Genomic DNA, 17078 nt, shown 5'->3' with positions numbered 1-17078 from the left:
TTTACGTGGCTGCTACGGGCTTAAGCAAGAACCAATCTTACCTACGCATCAAAACCACAATGATAGTTTGTCAAGTTGGTGTTGTTTTAACCTTCGCAAGGACCGGGCGTAGCCACACTCGGTTCAACTAAAGTTGGAGAAACTGTCACCCGCTAGCCACCTTTGTGCAAAGCACGTCGGGAGAACCGGTCTCGCGTAAGCGTACGCGTAATGTCGGTCCGGGCCGCTTCGTCCAACAATACCGCCGAACCAAAGTACGACATGCTGGTAAACAGTATGACTTATATCGCCCACAACTCACTTGTGTTCTACTCGTGCATATAACATCAACACATAAAACCTAGGCTCGGATGCCACTGTTGGGGAACGTAGTAATTTCAAAAAAATTCCTACGCACACGCAAGATCATGGTGATGCATAGCAACGAGAGGGGAGAGTGTGATCTACATACCCTTGTAGACCGACAGCGGAAGCGTTAGCACAACGCGGTTGATGTAGTCGTACGTCTTCACGGCCCGACCGATCAAGCACCGAAACTACGGCACCTCCGAGTTTTAGCACACGTTCAGCTCGATGACGATCCCCGGACTCCTATCAAGCAAAGTGTCGGGGAAGAGTTCCGTCAGCACGACGGCGTGGTGACGATCTTGATGTACTACCGTCGCAGGGCTTCGCCTAAGCACCGCTACAATATTATCGAGGATTATGGTGGAAGGGGGCACCGCACACGGCTAAGAATATGATCACGTGGATCAACTTGTGTGTCTAGGGGTGCCCCCTGCCCCCGTATATAAAGGATCAAGGGGAGGAGGCCGGCCGGCCCCTATGGCGCGCCAAGGAGGAGTCCTCCTCCTAGTAGGAGTAGGACTCCTACTAGGAGGGGGAAAAAGTGGGGAGGGAGAAGGAAAGGGGGGCGCCGCTCCCCCTCTCCTAGTCCAATTCGGACCAGGGGGGAGGAGGCGCGCGGCCCACCTTTGGCTGCCCCTCTCTCTCTCCACTTAGGCCCATATGGCCCATTACTTCTCCTGGGGGGTTCCGGTAACCCTCCGGCTCTCCAGTTTTCTCCGAAATCACCCGGAACACTTCCGGTGTCCGAATATAGCCGTCCAATATATCAATCTTTATGTCTCGACCATTTCGAGACTCCTCGTTATGTCCGTGATCACATCCGGGACTCCGAACTAAGTTCGGTACATCAAAACTCATAAACACATAATATAACTGTCATCGAAACCTTAAGCGTGCGGACCCTACAGGTTCGAGAACAATGTAGACATGACCGAGACACGTCTCCGGTCAATAACCAATAGCGGAACCTGGATGCTCATATTGGCTCCTACATATTCTACGAAGATCTTTATCGGTCAGACCACATAACAACATACGTTGTTCCCTTTGTCTTCGATATGTTACTTGCCCGAGATTCGATCATCGGTATCTCAATACCTAGTTCAATCTCGTTACCGGCAAGTCTCTTTACTCGTTTCGTAATACATCACCTCGCAACTAACTCATTAGTTGTAATGCTTGCAAGGCTTATGTGATGTGCATTACCGAGAGGGCCCAGAGATACCTCTCCGACAATCGGAGTGACAAATCATAATCTCGAAATACGCCAAACCAACATTCACCTTTGGAGACACCTATAAAGCTCCTTTATAATCACCCAGTTACATTGTGACGTTTGGTAGCACACAAAGTGTTCCTCCGGTAAACGGGAGTTGCATAATCTCATAGTTATAGGAACATGTATAAGTCATGAAGAAAGCAATAGCAACATACTAAACGATCGGGTGCTAAGCTAATAGAATGGGTCATGTCAATCACATCATTCTTCTAATGATGTGATCCCCTTAATCAAATGACAACACATGTCTATGGTTAGGAAACATAACCATCTTCGATTAACGAGCTAGTCAAGTAGAGGCATACTAGTGACGTTTGGTTTGTCTATGTATTCACACAAGTATTATGTTTCCAGATAATACAATTCTAGCATGAATAATAAACATTTATCGTGATATAAGGAAATAAAATAATAACATTATTATTGCCTCTAGGGCATATTTCCTTCAATTATACCATGTAGTATTCATTTTGCTGCGCAATTTGCCCGATTAGAATATCATCAGAGTCGCCGCCCGAGTCCCCACGCTTACGCGTTCAGTTGTGATTGCCGCCCGCTCGAATTGCATGCAGCCTGATCGAAGCCGCGACCATCTCTTCACCTCTTTTTTTTTTGAAACAAGGCAAAGGATTTGCAATTTCATTGTTTAAGAAAGAAAATTTTAGACAAGAGTGCAAAGTGGCAATATAAAAAATCTACCCACGTGGCATTACAATGCTTAAATGCTCTGCGCCCGCCAAAACCCAAAGAGACATCTTCTATTTAATCTTGCTAATAATAACCATGAAAGGAACAACCATGTTTTCAAAGATTCCAGTGTTATGTTCCCGCCAAATCTCCCAAAAAATGAGCATCACCAAAGGGACAAGTGCCTTTGGAGATCTGAGACGAGTCTGAAGATTATCTCTTCACCTTTCTCTTGCCGCATGCAGTCGTTGTCTCGCGCTCCCGGTCTCGACCAGACAAACAAGCCTAATGTAGCTACCAAGCAAAACCTTTTCCATTTTACCAATGCAAAACATTTTTGCATGCTTTTTGTCAGTTCCGTCGAAGCCACGCACTTGTGGAACAGAACCGATCGGTTCTAAACCCTACTCATCAAATCTACCAGCACTACTACCTCCGTCCTGATTTATTAGTCTCTTTTGTAATTTGTGATAAATTTTAACTAAAGATTTAACTGATAAAATGTTAGTGCATGTTAACAAAAAATATATTGTCGGATTCGTATTTAAACATAGTTTTCAATGATATATTTTTTATGACATGCATGAACGTTTTAATAGTTAAATTTGTGATCAGAATCTAGGGCAGATTACAATGGGATCAATAAACAAGGATGGAGGTAGTAGTAATCAGTCGGCCACTCCCGCGGTTAATTAATCAGAAGTGGCAAGGAAAAAGACGAGCATGTATGTATTCCGTGCAAGTTTAACCCTTGCCCGCCGGCTCGGACTTGAGCTTTGGCTGGCTTGCTTGGCCGTGTCGGTCTCCCCCGGCGTTCCCCACCACACATTCTTCCCCGTCGGACCGCAACTCATGCAGCAGCGGATAGGGCCGGCAACGCCGCGAGCCACGCGACGCGAGCGAAACAGACGTACGGGAACCCGCGACGGGGTGGGGTTGGATCGGCACGCCCCGCCCCGCCCAGGTGGCCGGATCGGCACGAGCGGCCGCGCGACGCCGACCCCGGCGCTTGTCGGCACCCGGCCCGCGCCGCGCCGCGCCACGCCGAAGGTTCCCAAGCCCAGGCGTGAGAAAGAAAGGAACAAACGCCGTGATGGTTCGAAAAGAAGAAAGTCCGTGTTTCTTGGCCCCGATCGTTTTCCATTTGCGAGCAGGAGGAGCAGTTTTCGTTCGTCTGGAACTTTCTAAGCCGGTACACTCGTCGCTTTCCCGTTGGATTATCATGTGCCGAGTTGTGACCAAATGGGGAGATGAAGGGCAGGGAAGATGTTCCTCGTTCCGAGATCACCGCTCGGTGAGGGTGCATGCGATGCGCTTGGCTGGAGATGGGTCTCCTTCCTTCCTTCCAACTGCACGCGGGCTCTACAGTTTTCCGTACAACCATCCAACCCAAGTACAGTCAAGTTCAACACAAACAAAATACGGGCCATTGGAGGCACGCAATCGCTCTACGGCCAATGCCTACATCATACTCTCTCCGTTTCTTTTAAATCTGGTTTGACCGAAATGTAAAATAAATTATATAGTATTACTATTCATCACCCAGGGTGCAGAATAAATTATTCTTCACCCGAGATAATCTTACCATCGTTTCCTAAATAAATTACTTTTACAATATAAATAGTTACATGCATATTGATTCAATATGTAAAATTTAATAAAAAATAAAAAAATAGGTTATAAGACCGGAAAAATCATATTTTATGTACATTTTACACTATGTTCTTACATTTATAATTTTATGTAACATATTTTACGGCGAGTATATATTTTTTTATGTTCTCTTTTTATGTATGAAATAAGACAAAATCTACGAAACGTAAAAATACGTTGCATTGATGACAAATTAGAGAGGGGATGAAGAATAAGTATTCCTCACTCAGGATGAGGAATAGCGCGGCCCTATATATATCAACATCTACAATATAGCTTTATACTAAGGCTATATGGTATGGAAATTCATTCCATGATGCATCTACTAACATTGATTTCATGCTCTAATTGTTGATAAAGAAACGGAGAGTATGTAAGTCAATACTACTACTCAACACTTTTTCTTCTTTTGCGGGGTAATACTACTACTACACACTATGTAGAGTACGCAACGACTCTGCATGAGTAGGTGCCGGCAAGGCAACTGCCGACTCACCTACTCATGTGAGCAGTTAATACAACTTGGTACTCCATTTTAGCATCGGTCTGAGGTTATCTCCTACAGCTCAACCTATTTTTTTTGCTAATAAGTTGTTGAGTAGTAACATAGACAAGAACCACATGAGGCAACAACGATAAGAGACGATGCTACTTTGAGACAGCTTGCTGATGGTGCTTTTCTACAATCTGAGCCTTCATGTTAATCTGTTATACACACACGTTGCTGATGGATCGATCTTAGAGAAAGGCAGCATCCGAGCATTCCGATCACGACAGGTGTCCGCTTGGCGTCCCGGCTCGGACAAAAGAATCATGTATGTAATGCTATCCTGTGCAAACGAACGAAACGAAAGGAACTACGTATCATCATCATCGTCGTCATCATCATCATCTATCACCTCAGTCTAACGGCCAGGAGAGCCCCGAGCACGAGCAGCTTCACCGGCAGCAGGAACAGCGCCAGAATCCGGGCGTGCTGCTGGGCCTGCCTCGCCGCCTCCTTCCCTCCCCGCGCCACCGCGTCCGCCAGCTCGCCGTACCTTCCCCACCCGCCAATGCCGGTGGCCAGCACGCCGTGCACGGCCAGCGGCCACCACAGGAGGAGCTGCCACCGCTCCCGCTCCGCCTCCCGGAGGCGACGCACCTCCTTGCGCACCACGCCGCGGACCGACCGCAGGTACGAGTTCACGTCGTGGTCGCGGTACACCGTGCCCTTGGGGCCGTAGGCGCCGCCGTCCTTGAGGATCTCCAACGGGTGCGGGGAGTTGAAGAAGGCCGACACGGCCGATTGGAGCAGCTTCAGGGAGATGCCTGCTGAATCGCCCAGGTAGTAGATGCCACTGTCCTGTGGGAGGAGGTGGTGGTGCGGGGAGAGCCTCTTGTCCGGCTGCAAGATGAGGACTTCCCCCATTGGGGCATACAAGAGTTTCTGCAGTGAATTACAGAGAAGGGATTACAACCATTATTATTGATTAAGACTTAAGAGTGTGATTGCTGGACATGCATTGATCCCATGTGTATTTCCAATGCTTATTCAGAAAAAAATGGCATCAACCAATCACTACTAATTTTACAAGATGCATGTTTTAGTCCTATATAATATAGTTACAGTGAGAAAATCAACAAAGAAGATATGGCAGATAATCCAACCGATGAATGTGCTTATCTATTGTTCTCCATGTCAGAAATCAAACCTACCCTCATAAGTCGTTGCAACAACAAAATGGCGATCATGGACCTCGGTTATCTAGTAAAGGAAATATCTATCGCATAGGTTAAAAAAACTAATGTAGCATTTGTGTTACAAAATAAAGAGGTCACCAGACACGAGCATACCTGGTTTGTAAGGCATGGGTGACTGCGGAAATTTCCATTGGCGAGCTTCAGAATGTTGGCGACATGGTCAGGATAATTGCACGAGAATACTCGAGGAACAATATCCCGATGCATTGTGATTGATTGCACATGACTCTTCGGCAGCCCAAGTTTACGGAGTAAGTGGTCACCGCCACACATGATGCATGGGGCACCGAATGTTATGACAGGCAACAATGATGCAGCAGGTGCCTCTCCTCTCATCAGTAGCATTAGATTCACAAGCAAAGCCAGACTCCCACCAAGAGAATGGCCAGTGAATCGCAATTCTGCGGATTTACCATAATTTCTCAAGTGTGATCTGACATACGGCAGCATTTGGTGATACATCCCTTTGGCAGCTTCGTATATTCCCCTGTGAACAAGTACATCGAGTCCCTGGAGCGCATACGAAATGCACAGAGATTACAGTGTTGATGTGTCCATGATGCATAACTAAATGAAGCAACAGAAAAGGTTAACATGATTGAAGACCGGCATACCTCAAATTTGACTGGCTCAAATAGTAGGTTGGCCTGCCAAGAAGCTATCGTCTCCGAGCCCTGCCAGTAAAATAAGCAAGTCACGATCGAGCAAAATAAGTGCCAGGAGCAGCTAACATGCTAAAGGCACGCACGTAGACATGAGATATCAGGGAGGAGTTCTACCTGAACTACGAAGTATCTTGTGCTGCCTTGGTCATCATCGCAAATAAACCATTCAGAGGGACAGGACCTTGAAGAATTCAGATCATCTGCAACAGCTTGTCTTGTTTCTTCCTTGGCAGCAACCATGGAAGTTACTGAATTTGTTGTGGCCACAAATGAGGCTTCGTCCAAGGTTAAACCTTCACTGTTCTCACCACTCACAATGGCCATGATGGTTGCTGGATCATTCTTACCATTAGTCCTGGAACCAAAGGGATTGATGCCCATGGCCCGGGAATGTAAATATGAGGCAGCAGATGACATGACTTGGTATGCACCAAAAGGGTTTATCGCCGGGCCGTTTCCTTCTTCCTCCTTGCTCCCCAACGCAGCATTCTTGACAACTCGAGGTTTTTTATCTGGAGATTCACCTTTCTCAGTGCTCTGCTCCTGCTTCCTATCAGGATTAGCTCTGTCCTTCTCTTGCACTGATGTTGTCACAAACTGTAAACTGTACCGGCGGAGACATTTTGGCTGATTTGGTCGAGGAGGAACCAAAAAATGCAGTGTTAGGAAAACTTGAATGGGGCACCGAAATTTTCTACCAATATGTATTCAAATTAGATGAAAGAACAATGAGGTAACTGGTGTAACTAATACTGAATCGGAGGGAGAGATGGAACAGAGTTTGCAGAATAGTAAAACAAGTACTTCACCATCACCCAGAGAGAGGTACAGTAAAGGCCAAAATAGACTGAATCTAGCTTTGCATTCCTAAAAGTACCACTGCCTGCTGTACCGAAATGAGCTATATATAATGTTCACGTACAGGAAACTCATCAGGGTTGACCGGCCGTGATTGTTAAGCAGGGGACGTGCATGTATGTAACTGGCACTGCTGCTGCAAGCAATGATCGTACCTGAATTTTGGGGATCATGTAGGCGATGTTGCAGAGGTAGGACATTCTGGAGTACTCCTTGGCGTCCTCGATCGACACCTTCCGAAGGAGCCTCGAGAAGGACGCGCGGTCGAACACCTCGCCGCCGCCCTCGTCCGCCCCCACGGCGCAGCCTTCCTTCTCCTCGTCCCCGCCACCGCACGACGCGCACCTCTCGGCCCCGGACACGTCCGGCGCCTCGTCTTCCTGCCCTCCGCGTCCCCGGCCACCGCCGGCCGCCTCGGCGTCCGCCTGATCCGCCCACCTCGGTTGCACCCGCAGCATCTGCAGCACCCAGTTGCCCTGCCTCCGGTCCTCCACGTCGGGCCTCGTACCCGCCTCCTCGCCGCGAACCGCGCCGGCGCCCGGCCTCTCGCCGCGCGGCCACAGGCGCGGCATGGCGGTGCGCGTCTGCTGATTGCCCTGCCTCCGCTCCTCCGCCTCGGGCCTCGTCCCCGCCTCATCGCCGCGAGCCTCTCCGCTCGCGCCGGCGCCCCTCCTCTCACCGCGCGGCCACAGGCGCGGCATGGCGGCGCGCGTCTGCTGCTGCTGCTGCCGCTGCGCTGGCGGCGGCGCCACCGGGGGCTGCGGCGGCGCGGCGGGTCGGACGCCGCCCAGAAACCTCAGCGGGTCCATGGCGTGCCGCGCTCCCGAGCCCAAACCCCTGTGTTCTCCTCCCCGATCCCCCGGGCTCCGAGGCGCGCGGCGGCTGAGCCTTCTGACGCGGGTCCGTATCGCGGCGCACGAGTTAGTCGTTAGGAATAGCGTGGTTGGCGCAGGAGAGGCGGCAACGAGCGAGAGAGAGAGATGGAGGCATGGGCGGAGGAGGCGTCCTATATACGTGGAGCCATGGAGGTCGGAGGAGAGCAGAGGATTGTTTGTGGGGAAGGGAGACAGAGAGAGAGATGGGATGGGAGGGAAGGAAAAATCTCTTCGCTTGCGTGCTCGCGCTCGGCGATCTCTTGGCAGCTTGCGGCGGTGTTGTTTTCGTTTGAATTTGTAGGCGTTTCTCCCACTGTTTCCACATCCATCTACCGTGGATGCACGCACGCACGCGTTGGTCCGCTGGATTTTTGGATGTTTGATGAATCTCCCGATGAACAGTTGTACTTACAATTTTCCATTGTCTATTTTGACTAGATGAAGGATTTCCTTTTCCTAACATCTGAAATATGGATATTTGAAGGTGAAACAAAATGTTGGAGTGAAAGTATAGACCACACCGACGGTGGACGTCTCCGGCCTAACCAGAGAAGAACACCAAAAAGCAAACGAATAGTGCTGTATAATTTGAACTAAAACCACGACACTCACTTTGAATCGGAGGAATTAGTTACTGCCTTGATTTAACCTGACCACACGAGAGTAATAACATTGCAAGGTAATGATGGCACTAATTGTTTTTAAGAAGAAACAAGACACGAATTCATTTTGTGACAAGCTGTATTCTATAAGATTTTCTCAAAAAGTACGACGGGTTTGCTAATTCTAGATGAGAATTGGCACTCTTATCTAATTCCTACACCATTTGATTTTACAAAAAGATTCATGCAAACTTTTTTCCTTGATTTACTTTTCTAGATGACACTTAGTTAATTTTAATCTAAACAAGAGTTAGCCACATCCTATACATTATTAAGAATGTATTAGAATTGTTCGTAGAAAGGGAGTGTATACCATAATTTTGTTCATCTCCTTTCATTCAAAGTCATCTATATCAGTTTGTAGACTTAGGCTCTGTTTGTTATGGTTTATACTTCAGTTTTTGCAGATTTTCCGCCTTGCTTTAAAAGCCAAAAGCCCATATTTACTACGCCGAATACTTACTATTCGTCAACTTAGTCTTTCTCAATTTTGTCGTGTTTTTTTAAGAACTATAAACGAAGGGCTTTTGGCTCTTTCAATATTGCACTTTTTGGTCCCTATTGACCACATTGATGCGTTTCATTATCTTTTTGTGGTTTTCTTTGCTTTTAGTTTCTAGCTTCAAATATATTGTTACACTACTTCCAGTAGTTCTGGAGAGCCTATAAGGCATGGTCAATTGTCGTTGATCGAGCTCCCTCAGAATTGAAGCAGTAATACCATCCCATAGAGTTTTCATGCAAACAAAATGAAACTACATGTACGATGCTTGGCGTCCAATCTTTAGTATGATGAGTGATCCGATGGTGCCCAATACTTTGCTACACACACATGAATGTTTTGATCTGCGGTGTCGAAAGAAAAGAATTGATCATAGCTCATTTGGTTTTGGTCCATGATGGTAAAATATGTCCACATGGATTCGAGTCCTAAACTTGTTGCATTCTTCTGAATTTATTTTAGCCTTATCTGCGTTATCATTTCAATGATATAACACCGGGGTATAGTGTCGTATGTATGGCACCACTGAAAGTTGCAAAAATAAATAAATCGATAGCACACAAAGAAAATAAAAGGCTTTGCACTTCCATCTTTTTTTGATATACTTTTGCACTTTCATCTTGTTGCTCTTTATACCTGATTTTTCTTTAAAAAGAAATTGCAGGCTGATTTTTCTTAATTGGAAGCTTGAAATTTAACCGAATCCCAATTAGGATATGCCAAACTTAAACACGGATACATCGTATTGAATAATGATACAGGTACAAAAGAAGTGGCAGAGCCAACTATTTGGCAAGTTTTGGTGCCCACCTTTGGCCCATATATCAAGTATGTGCACATATATACGGCATATTTCTGGTATTCTTTTTCCGGAAAACATCTTTCATGTCACATGTACATATATATCTAGTATACTAATTACATTGTACTCCGTATTGTCTTCCATGAATTTCGACATACCTAAGATATGTTCCTGCCTTCGCTATTGTACAAATTGAGATGGACTTAACGTCAACTATTAGGTGGGCCGAGTAAGTATACACTGTATCGAATTCTCCTGAGGTGTTTAAGGAGGATAACCATCGAACTGTTAGGACGTGGTGGATATTGAAGAATGTCACCATGTTTCATGACACGTTTGGCTTAGCTATGGCCGGGTACATAATCATGCAGTAGATGCTATGGGATCCGTCAATGTCCCGGTCGAGGACCCTGATTTCCTTGTAACAAAAAGGTAACGTGATTTGCGGGAAAAACTTGAATATTAAATAAAGAATACAAGATGCGAAGTCCAAGTGCGTGGCTTAACCATTGGATAGGAGACACGTTTCATCGGAGATATTTGCGTGGCGAGAGAACGCCGCTGACAATGACACGGCGGCATGCAAAGCCGGCCCGGCCGGCTACCGATCCGTTCCACAGGCTACCAGGACCAGGGAGGAGCGGAACATCGGCGAAGCCTGCTTGCGTGGACGCGTTACCCTGTGGACGCGTCGGCACGTCAGCGGATCAGAGCTCGGCTTCCTCACTTACGGCCACACGTGGGCGCGCGCCTCGCTCGGCGTCCAGCCAGACTGTTAGCGTCCCACGTCCAGCTCCAACCTCCGGCCTACCTCATCAGACTAGTCACAATAGAGAGTAACATATACTAATAACATATATATATTCTTAGGCTATGTTACTATCTTTATAGTGGATACTTCCTTCGTTTGGAATTACTTGTCTCGAATATGTATGTATCTAGAACTAAAATACGTCTAGATACATTCATTTCTGCGACAAATAATTCCGAACGAAGGGAGTAATAACATAAGTGTGGTAACATGCATAGCTTCATTTATTAGGTTATAGACTCATATTGCATTGGGACATGTGATGTTACAGTAACTAGCTAAGTTACTCCCCGCAAAAAAAAACTAGCTAAGTTACTACTACCACCTCTCTCCTCATTAACTCACTGCCACATAAGCAAATTTAATGAGTTGGACTCGATGTTATTGCTGAGGTTACTCTCACTGTGACTAGTCTCATGGCGCTTTGTTTCAGTTGCTCGTTACAGATATCCAACACAAACTACACTATTTGTTCCAAAAATTTAATGAGGTTGTCTAAAAAATTTAATGGGGATTCAGTGAGCTCTTATTCGGCGCGTTCAACGCCTGATGCCCACGCGCCATCACTCATGGGCGGCCCATCTACATGGCGAGTACTCGATCACATTTACTGGTTGAGGTTGGTGGAATCACTAATTAAGGAGTACTCGTTGCAAAGAACACTTCACTTTTTCAGATCACGACAAGTGGCGCATATGTAGCGTCACTTGTCGTAACCTGGGAGTTTTCCTTTTTTTTAGATTCGTTTATTTAAAATGTTTTATCTCTTAAACCGTGCGTCCAAATCTCGAATCGTTTTCATCATTGAATTCCTCGTGTCAAGATCTTCAAAACTAGATCCCATGTTGATAGGTTTTGACAAACTTTTTTTTCAAGAAAAACGGACAAAAAAAACCGGGTGAAAAAACCGAACCGGGAGCACGGTTTTTTCCTTTCCGAAAGAGGCACGCCTGTGCCTCTCGCAAAATCACAACCGCGCCTCTCGTGGAAGCAAAACCGTGACTCTCGTGTAAGGAAAAAAAACAGAAAACATATTTTTTTTCGTTTTCGAGAGGCACGGCCGTGACTCTCGCGAAAGCACAACCGTGCCTCTCGCGAAAGCAAAACCGTGACTCTCGCGAAAGAAAAAAATTAGAAAACGCGTATTTTTTTCCCTTTTCGAGAGACACGGCCGTGACTTTTGCGTAAGCATAACCGTGCCTCTCGCGAAAGCAAAACCGTGACTCTCACGAATGAAAAAAAAACAGAAAACACGTTTTGTTTTCCCTTTCGGAGAGGCACGGCCGTGACTCTCGCGAAAGCAAAACCGTGACTCTCGCGAAAGAAAAAAAAATAGAAAACACTTTTTTTTCGTTTTCGAGAGGCACGACCGTGACTCTCGCTAAAACACAACCGTGCCTCTCGCGGAAGAAAAACCGTGACTTTCACGAAAGAAAAAGAAAAGAAAACGTGTTTTTTTTGTGAAAGTGTTTTTTGATTTTTTGATCGAAAATCTAAAAAAGACCAGGGGAAAACCAAAACGTCAGAAAAACCCGTTTAAAAAGCCGAAAACACGCGCGGAAAAAAAATAAAAAACAAAATTCGAAGGAAGCGTCCAGAGCACGGCACGTGACGAATAGCTGAGAGCGCGCCAAGTGGAGCTGATCGTTGCGAGGCTCCCGAAAGAGCGCTCCTTAACTAGTTGCTCCCCAAGGTTGGCAGCTGACCAGTCAACAGTTGAGGAAATTGCAAAAAGAAAAGGATCATGAATTAAAAAATGTTTATGGGTTTTAAAAAGTTCATGAATTTAAAAAAGTTCATCGATTTGAAAAAAGATTATCGAATTTGGAAAAAAGTTGATCGATTTGAAAAAAATCATCAATTCCGCGAAAAAGTTCATCAATCTGAAGATTTTTTTACGACTTTAAAATCATCGAACCAGGAATAAGAAAAAGGAAAAAAGAACAGAAGATAGAAAAAAAGAAAGAAAAAGATGCAAGTAATCACTTTGGGTTAGTTGGCGGTGATGAAGCTATGTATCTAGGGTAGGGCCACGGACCTGTCCTAACTGCCCAACCCAAGGACACCTCTAGGATAAATCACCTTTCAATCGACTTGGAGGTGTTCCACTCGACTGACTCGAAGACACTCGACCAAGAAGCAATTACTCGACCAAGATCCAACCACTCGACGGCCAGGAGACCTAAAGTCACTCCGCACGCTAACGGTCGGTCATTAAGTACCTTTTATGGTCATCATAGCATTTTATTACTAGCGTTATCAGTAACGCCCTGCCTTAATGTACATTGAACCCTTCGTAACGTGGGCTGGCCGGGGTCCTGGCGCACTCTATATAAGCCACCCCCTCCTTCGAGACAAGGGTTCGCACCTCTGTAACTCATACACACATAATCCAGTCGACCGCCTCCGGGCTCCGAGACATAGGGCTTTTACTTCCTCCGAGAAGGGCATGAACTCGTAAACCTTGTGTCCTTACAACCTCTCCATAGCTAAGACCTCGCCTCTCTATATTTACCCCCCTACATAACTGTCAGACTTAGAACCACGACAGGTGGTGTGGTCGCTGCTACATGCGTCGATGTACGAGGTCCCAGGTTTGAGTCACTCCATGAGTCTTTTTTGCGGATTGAAAAAACAGGAAAAAAAGATGGGCCGACCCAGCGTGGGAGGGGGTGTGTGTACCCATTTGTAAAATACACAATAACGAGCGCCTGAAGCGCGAAATAGGAAATGTTGGGATTCAAGGGTGCCCGCTACGGGTTAATGAGGTGTCTGGAAGAGCATCAAGTGGTGTGCTCAGCAGACGCATGTGTCGCACGCTGGATGCACTACATGAACACTTTTTTCTTCTTTTTTTGCTCAGGTTTTTTTGTTTGGATTTGCTTGTTTTTCTATGTTTTCTTAAAAGTAGTCAATTTTTTTTCACGTGAGCATCGTCTAGAAAAGCACAGTGCTTCTTCACGGTGAAATACAGTTGTATTTTCGAGTGAAATACAAGTGTGCTTCTCAAAAGTAAATTGAAAAGCACAGTTTTACTTCGTGGTGAAGCACAACTGTACTTCCACAATTATGCTTTTTTGAAAAAGTGAAAATCACGTCTATAATCCCTGAAAAGTGGAAAAAGCATAGTTGCGTGAAGTACAGTTGTGATTCCCGAAATATTTGAAAAACACAATTATGCTTCCAAAAAAAGAAAAAAAAGACAATTGTCCTTTTTTCGGTTTCTGATTATTATTATTTTGAAGCAGGTCCATCCGAAACAATTAACATGAGATATTTTTTTTAAAGATCTTGACATGAGAAACACAACAAATAAAAGGGTTCATGACTTGGACGCACGATTGAAGAGATAAAATTATTTGATAATGAATCTACGAAAAAATATGAAACTTTCAGATTGCGACAAGTGTCGCATATAATGCACCACTTATCACCACGAGAGAATGTGAGAGTGACCTTTGCAAGAGATATCCTCTAACTAGTGATTTCGAATATATTGTGACTTTGTTTATCGTAAACCAAGAAGTCGACCTTTTAGTGTAAACAAATAGCCTTTTTCATGTTATCTACAGAGAACGACTCAACAGACCTTCTAGCGCGACCATATGTGGACCGTTGGATTTTTGGTCCAGGCATGCGCATGCGGATGATGTTGATGCATGGCGATGTCACTCAACAAGACATGAAATAAACAAGACATGAAGGCTCCATTCACCAACTCAACAAGACAACACCAATGCCATATTTCACTTAGCTTCTCCCTAGCAACTAATGATCACCAATCATCTACAAAATTTGGCCACATACAACAAACTGTTTCAGAGGATGACATCTGAGCAACACACATTAATTCAGACGATCAATGTATACCTAGTAATTATTCAATGAAATTCAATTCGTTCTTATTCCCGTGCCACAACCTTGCCAACGACGCCCTTCACAGGCAAATGCTCCGTCTCCTCAATGGCCCCCGATGACAAAGGCACCATCGGCAGGGCATCATATGAACCCCCAATGCCATTATGCCTTCGACCTGTCCCCATACCAACATTAACACCCCCACCATCAACCCCATACCTCTTTGCCACCCCGAGATGCAACCCAGACACAAAAGTTGCCGCAATCAAGCAATGCACTGACAGCATGACATCCATGACTGCAATGGCCTATAGCCTAGCTTCATCAACATCACAACGTGTGGCTGGTGCGAGGGTTGTGTCCATTAGCTGGTGGCAACCCGCGGGGATGCAGGAGTCAACATAAAGTTTGAGGCCGCTTTGGAGAGCCCAGAGGCCACCAACGATACCGACAAAGGTAAACAACGTCTCCCCAACAAGTGGTGGGTGGTTCTCGACTGCGACAATGTGGAGACTAGGGAAGTAGTGGCGGCCGCGATGAGGAGGAGGGTGGCGATGGAGAGAGTGTAAACCTGGAGATCGGATGCAGGGAATGCATCGGCGAGAAGACCCACAGCATGGGCTTGGAGGAATAGAGGGAGGGACAAGAATAAAGGGTGTAGGAGTGGGAGGTGGTTGGCCGGGAGGAAGGGGAGGGGGAGTAGAAGGAGGAGGGGAGGGAGGAGGGTGAATGAGAGTAGGCGAGAGGTGGGGGCGATGGGAAGGAAGGGAAATGGGAGGGCAGCGAGGACGGGGAGTAGGCGAAAGAGTGGATGCTGGAGGATGCGAAAGCGGTGGTTGTTAGTGTGCGCGAGGGATAGGTGGGTAACGAAGGAGAAGTATAGGTGGGAGAGGGAGGAGATGATGAGGGCGAGGGAGAGGAGAAGGTGGCACGCGAGAAACAACATCTCCGCCATCATGGTCAATAGTGGGAGGGAGGAGAGCGTGGTGGTGGATTTTGGACAAGGATGAGAGAAATGATGGGTGGGCATGGCATGGTGGTGCTGTGAGGTGGTCAACTTTGCCCGTGAAATACGGAGGTAGATTCGGATTGCCGGGCTAGAAAACGACGGGTGGGCATGGCGTGAGGTGGAGCTTGTGGAATTCCACAACAACTATTCCCTTCGACTCCCAAAAATAGGCGCACAATTTTGGGCTCGTGGATGAAGGAGAGCCAAACTATGATTATTGTTACCAATATTACCCCTACTTAATTAGCCCAAGATGTTGGTGCATGCATACCGAAAAAGGCTTTACGTCCAACTTTATAAATAAAGCAAAATTGGTGCATGCATAGCATCTAAGCCTCAGATTATTTAGTTTGTGCATGCACAACTAGTAGAGAAAGTGTTGAATCACACATATTTGTTCAACATGCAAAGGTGCGCATTGCCACACCATTTACTCTTTTGGACATGTCAATTTGGTTTATTGGTATATGTGGGCAAACGACACATGGGTACATTTTATTTAGCTGCAAGGTGGAAGGGTCAATATTTCGGTAGAAGTGGAGACCATTTTCCTCTCACATTGTCAAGAAGATGGATGCAATGACTAATAAAAAAGGAGGATGTCTGGTTGATGTATCCACTCCTAGCAGATCCTATGATATCGATAAAGGTAGAAAAGATGATTACGTCGAGAAGATGACGTAGACGAAGTTTGAAGATAGAGAAAATACCGCAGATCCGATCTATTAACGTGAGGTTCCCCATGGTCGGCACCAAATATCGATGGTGTTGCAGGATGTACCTAACAACAATATGGTGAATGTACCTGGATAACATGTCACCTCACATTACTAGATGGTCACGATGCACAAATTTTACCCAGTTTTGTGGCCTTGTGTTGCGATAACAACACTACTCCCTCTTATATGATATTATATCAGAGACAAGTTGCAATGTGGTTCTCAATATTGTATCCAATGAATCATGAGTCATGTCTCCAGAGATGGATGTTGACGATCTAGGCGGAATGTCTAGATAGGATCTATTATTGCACTAGTCTACACTTCTAGTGAATCTGGAGTCAAAGAAATCCCATATATTGTCCTAAGGAGAATGCACATATACACAGATCCTGGCCAGTGGCCACCACTCTTCATTTTGATATTCTTGGCGCACAAGCTCTGGAATCCACCGTATCTGCCAGCCGTACAGTCCCCTTAAGGAAACTAGGGGTGGCACACATGAAGGAATTAGTTGCACGTGAAGGAAATATGCACTAGATGCAATAATAGTTGTTATTTATATGCCCTAGAGGCACTATGAGATTATGCAACTCCCGAATACCGG

At 45.9% G+C, this 17078-nt stretch overlaps 2 protein-coding genes across 2 annotated transcripts; both read right to left on the bottom strand.

The window, feature by feature from the left end:
- Positions 1 to 4616: 4616 nt before the first annotated feature.
- On the bottom strand, positions 4617 to 8353 carry LOC125543614 (phospholipase A1 PLIP3, chloroplastic-like). The gene is made up of 5 exons (XM_048707025.1): positions 7389 to 8353; positions 6490 to 7002; positions 6325 to 6384; positions 5804 to 6220; positions 4617 to 5396 (listed from the first exon to the last, which is right to left on the bottom strand). The coding sequence occupies exons 1-5, from the start codon at positions 8040 to 8042 to the stop codon at positions 4863 to 4865; spliced, it is 2178 nt and encodes a 725-aa protein (XP_048562982.1). The 5' UTR covers positions 8043 to 8353; the 3' UTR covers positions 4617 to 4862.
- Positions 8354 to 14787: 6434 nt separating this feature from the next.
- On the bottom strand, positions 14788 to 15698 carry LOC125548426. Its single transcript, XM_048712022.1, is given in 2 exon segments — positions 14788 to 15227; positions 15230 to 15698. Coding segments are annotated over 2 exon segments (909 nt in total).
- Between the last annotated feature and the right edge of the window lie 1380 nt (positions 15699 to 17078).

Source organism: Triticum urartu, chromosome 3 (assembly GCF_003073215.2).
Source record: "Triticum urartu cultivar G1812 chromosome 3, Tu2.1, whole genome shotgun sequence".
NCBI lineage: Eukaryota > Viridiplantae > Streptophyta > Magnoliopsida > Poales > Poaceae > Triticum > Triticum urartu.
The sequence above is the reverse complement of the archived record's forward strand: the minus strand, read 5'-3'. Positions and strand labels throughout refer to the sequence as shown.

Bases quoted from the DNA above. Each gene is read 5' to 3' on its own strand.
- LOC125543614 (XM_048707025.1), bottom strand. From the start codon at position 8,042: ATGGACCCGCTGAGGTTTCTGGGCGGCGTCCGACCCGCCGCGCCGCCG. The intron at 6,385-6,489 runs GTAGAACTCCTC...TTTTACTGGCAG, and splicing joins CAAGATACTTCGTAGTTCAG to GGCTCGGAGACGATAGCTTC. The intron at 6,221-6,324 runs GTATGCCGGTCT...TATGCGCTCCAG, and splicing joins TTGAGCCAGTCAAATTTGAG to GGACTCGATGTACTTGTTCA.